General features: G+C 37.1%; 1 protein-coding gene across 2 annotated transcripts in view; it reads left to right on the top strand.

Moving 5' to 3' along the window:
- LOC138019750 (uncharacterized) overlaps positions 1–5,000 on the top strand; it is a 9,409-nt gene that overhangs the window by 1,752 nt on the left and 2,657 nt on the right. The window contains exons 2-5 of one of the 2 annotated variants that reach the window (XM_068866626.1): positions 859–958; positions 1,285–1,359; positions 2,404–2,486; positions 3,921–4,017. In XM_068866626.1, coding sequence (XP_068722727.1) covers positions 859–958; positions 1,285–1,359; positions 2,404–2,486; positions 3,921–4,017 — 355 coding nt within the window. Of the gene's footprint in view, positions 1–858; positions 959–1,284; positions 1,360–2,403; positions 2,487–3,917; positions 4,018–5,000 lie in introns of both variants that reach the window. The other variant, XM_068866625.1, reaches the window with a different exon arrangement.

Raw genomic sequence — 5,000 nt, 5'->3', positions numbered from 1 at the left:
TCTCGTTCTTAAAGCGTTAGCAGGAGATAACTGCGTATCCATGTAGCCAGCTTTTTCAGGGTTATAACTTCAAATGGAGGGGTATTCAGCAGTTACTCCGAAATGTAGGATATTTACTTTTGAAGCACACTTTGCGCGTTCTGCAAGAATAATCATGAATGGAATTTTGATGCTGAACTGTCACGTGATCGTTGATGACGCATGACGACTTTGTGATAGCAAAAGTTATATTTTCAGATCATGATTGTCTGATTATAATTTTGTAGACCTTGGCACAGGCAGACCATGGGCAGCCTCTTTTGGGGGCGGGTATAAAACACAGTTCACATTCCACAGGTCACTCGTTGCAGGTCATTGTTTTGCATTTTTAAAAGTGACCCAAAACCCTCAATTTGGCTAACGCTAGGCCTAAAAACCCCAATTAGGCCTAGGGTTAAGGTGAAACAATGACTTGCAATGAGTGACCTGTGGAATGTGACCTTTGTTTTAGACCCGTCGCTCTTTTGGTGTGTTTGTTATCTACAAAAAAACAACAACAAAACAAAAAAATAATATGGCGGTTGCGATTCACTTGAAAATAAAGTTTGTAAGAAAATACTTTAATGAAAACAACAAACAAAATGTTGACTAAGTCCTTTTTTTTCTTTTTTTCACAAGCTGTTTTAAGCATTATTTTGCAAAAGTTTATCTTGAACCCCAGAGTGAAGAATTTTCTTTCAAACTTTATTTTCAAGCAAATCCCAACTACCTAACACTCCTACAGGAATTTTTTTTTTGTAGAAGGATACCAACCACACCAACAGATGGTGGTCTGCCTTCCATGCATTATCATTGCTGCATTATTATTTTTATTATCAGGAATATCAATGCATTCCTGAATACAGGCAAAGGGGGCACTATTTATCTTGGAGTTGTTGATGATGGAAAAGTGAAAGGACTACGTTTGACAAAATACCAGGTAACTCATGCAAGATCCTTATGGTGCGCGCATGCGCTAGGCAAATTGTGCTCCAGATAAAGACAGTTTATTAGGTGGAAGAAATTACTAGCTCTCTAGGCCAAACAAGAAAGGAATTTGCACAGAATGCAAATGTAACCTCACCAGTGTTCTGGATGTGGCACTCACTGTTAAGGTTGGTCTGCTGTACTTTCTTTTATGTATCCCTGGCTCTGTGCCTACATGTAAAATTAATATTATGGGGAAAATCAAGACTTTCTTTCTTCCTCTTTAAATTAGTTAGTACTAGCTATTATTATTAATTGTTTATCTAACTTGATTCACAGAAAGATCATGTCAAAGTTGCTGTTAAAGATGCATTGAGCAGATATACTCCTAAAGTCCCAGAAGAATGTTACAAAGTAAGCCCTTTGTTACAGTGACTCATCCCGTAGTTTTTGTTAATGGCCTTTCAGGATGAAAGTGCTTCTTTTGATTTTGATAATTATTGTTCTTTTATGTTAACATTATGAAATACATGTAGGTCAAAAGTGAGTGCGAGTTTTTAGTCATGCGTTCCATACTCTGAGAAACAGATGAAAGGCACAACGCTGAAGGTCCAGAAATATTTGGTGTTACAGTTTTGGCATTTTTCTATTAAAATTCTGTCATACGCATACACTGTAATTTTACATTTCGCAACTTGGTATCACAGCTTGTGCAAAGCAGGAGTGTTTTACCTGTTGTAGTTTAGGGAGCCAAGAACGGTTGTGGAAGACTTGACATTTTAGTTATTAAGCCATTCCCAGCTTGGCAAAATGCAAGGACAAATGGACTGAGTGACCATATTTTTAATGAATAGCAAACTGCACGAAAGGTTGAAGTGCCAGTTTTGGATTGCGGAAGTGTGTTTAAAGATTGTGATCTGCACAAGGTTGGAGTACTCTCAACTCCAATTGAAGAAATGGATGCATCGGCATTGAATTATTGGCTGAGCAAATTTGATGGAAATACATGCACGTAGCACAAAAGTGTGCAGAAAGAATAATCCTAGGCCTCCAAAGACTGTGTATGGCATTGTATGTGGAATCTGTTGCTACCTTGAAAAGAAGAAGTGAACAAAATTTTTGTTAGTAATATGCACTGAAATTTAATTCATTGGGCAGGTGTAAAACTCATTCACATAAAAGTGTTTGATCTGAGATTAAACATGGTTTTTGTTCAACTAAGATCAAAACCCTGATAAAAGATGTTGGTCTGGTGTTTCATGAATTGGTACCATCATCCATCCACCTGACCTGAATAAGTGGCATTTATTGGGTGCACGACAGCCACTTGATAAATTACTTTTAAGTTTGATTCATAATAGATGTTGATAAACTACAAGTGTTTCTTTGTTTTCAACTTTATTTAACTGTAAAAATTTATGTTACTGTAATCATAAAATGTGTTAGAATTTTCTTTAGGTTGAATTTGTACCAGTTGTAGAATATACAGAAACAGATGACGTGGAACTTCATCCTCAGCAGCAAGATGATATGGATGATATGTTAGTACATGCAGCTGTGTTTTTTTTCCTGTTCTTTATTGTGGCAGACTTGTTACATGTGTAACTCTCCCTGTGTCACCGGGAGACTCCCGATGTTTGTCCTTTTCTCCCAGTGTCTCCTTGTTGCTAATGCTTATTCACATCATGATGATTATAGAAATTACCTTCATGATAAAAAACCTTGCAATATAATTGGAGTAGAAATAATTCCTGACATTTATTTTTTTTATATATATGGCTTACATTAATTAATTTTAGGTTAAAAAAGAGAAATCAGAGATACAATGTAACACTGATCTACATGTAATACGTCCCAGGGCAGGCTTCCTGTGTGGCCTGAATAAAGGAGAGACAATTATTTAAAAAAAAAAAAAATGCTGGATCGTCTCAGTAATGAGTGGAAAAGCGTTGCTTTGTATTCTAGTTTTGAGGGGTTGGGTTTTGGGTGTAAATACCTTGTAGGGGACTTAGTGTCCTATTGTATTTAACACCCATCTTAGGGTGAATCTGTAAATAAAAAATAAATCAAGAAATCAATCAATCAATCAATACTTGACATGTATACTTGGGCCCTACATGGCCACCATACTCCAGCTTGTTTTTCAGCATACACCTTTGATAGTGGACATCCATCCATGTTATGGTCAATTGACACCTGTCATTTGACACCAATATCACGTTACCATAATATTATCGTGGACTAGAGTTTAAAGCTCATAGAGGTCAGCTGGTTTTTTTGTAAAGTTGACTGCTGATCAGGTACTGGGTTTAGATTGGATTGCAAGCTCAAGCCAGGTTAATCTACCGGTACATATTAATTTTCAAAGAAACAGCACAGATCGTTGATAACTGACAGCAATAAAGCCCTCTAACTTATTAGTTAAGAGCTGGTAGTACTTTATGTTCATATCTATGAATCTATCAATTTTTGCATTAAAATTCATAAAATTAAACTTGCCTTGTAATTTTGTTGTGACAAACACATTCTCGCATTGCTAGACAAGTTGCTGGATGGGTAGTACTCTAGGACAGGCAATCTTTTATGCAACTTGTCACATTTTTGATGATGACTTGAGGTTAAAGGAATGTTTCATTGGCTCCATTGCCTGCATTGCGAGACAAGTTGCACAAAGAATTTCAGTCTAACAATGCCCTTAGATTTTTTAATGTGTGCTATATGCTTAGCCAATTCAGCGGGTCTTATTGTACACTGGTCACCCCTACTTTATTTTGGAGTTTTCTTTTGTTCCTTGGTTCAAAGACCTAGAGTCATCTACAAACAGTGTCTTACTAACATTGTCTTCTTGGGCTGTACTGTCCCCCACCTTTCCTCAGACGGCTTCTTGCAACCCACTTTGGCTAGCTACATGTACATGTACACCTAAGATGCACTTTTTTTTTATAATCATTATGGTATTCCACTTGTACCAGTAGATTTGATGAAACTGATAGCAACCGAATGAGACCTCACCTATTGCGAACACCACATTACTGCTGGTGTGACAAGGAAGCCGTGGATACTTTTCGGAAGGTGAGTTGAAGAGAGTCTCAGATGTAAAGTGTCTTTAGGGTTACAATATATACAGCACTTTTTTGGGGTTCATGGAAATAGACAGTGTATCTGATGCAACACAGACACCCTGTTATGGGTAAATTCAGACACTTATTGACATGGCCTTGAAACACTGACTTGAAAGCCATGGACACCTTTAGGAGAATGATAGACTTACATGTGTACAATGTACCTTAGTTGGTGCTGTACATGTAAATAAGAGGCATTAATAGCAAGCTAAATCCACAGATATTAATTAAACTACTAAGAATGCACTACAGAGATCAAAAAGGAATATTAAGACCCATCTGCAAAGATTGGTTTACATACAGGAGGCTGAAATTAGTCATTAATGCTCTCAATGACAAATAATGATCTAGCATGCAAGCAAAAAACATGCAAGTTTGCAACCACAAAGTTATATAGAAAGCTCCCTGCCCTGCGTGAGTACCAATAGGGTGCCCTTAAGATTCATGAAGGAGGAATGCATTTTTCAAATGTTGGGCATATACATGTAGCACGTATAATTCAACACAATATCTGATTCATTAATTGTCATAGTGTAACTTGAAGTGCTATTGTTAAATGTTTGTATTTCCAATAAAGTCCATCTGATCATTAGCCCTAATAATGTGCCCACAGGAGGACAGAAAAAAATCTGACCAGATTACAAGTACGGTAGGTTGTATCCATGAACTTGAGATTAAATCACAGATGCTGTGAGGACTGAGCTACAAGGTTCGATGGGAGCAGGATGTGAGAATTTGAAATGTCATTTCACAACAATGGAGATGTAGGCCTGGTGTACAAAGGAGGGATGTGTTTTTTTCAATCACTAGGCATCTTAAATTTCAATAGAATTAAATGACAGTGTATATCTGGAGGTCCAGACCTGTAAGTTCCCATGTAAACTCTCACCCTCGCCATTTTTTTTTAAATCGCAAATTGGTTGGCATTGAATA

The sequence above is a fragment of the Montipora capricornis genome, chromosome 10 (assembly GCF_036669925.1).
Source record: "Montipora capricornis isolate CH-2021 chromosome 10, ASM3666992v2, whole genome shotgun sequence".
In the NCBI taxonomy this organism is placed as follows: Eukaryota; Metazoa; Cnidaria; class Anthozoa; order Scleractinia; family Acroporidae; genus Montipora; species Montipora capricornis.
Note: the sequence above shows the minus strand (reverse complement) of the source record. Positions and strands in the feature narration are given on the sequence as shown.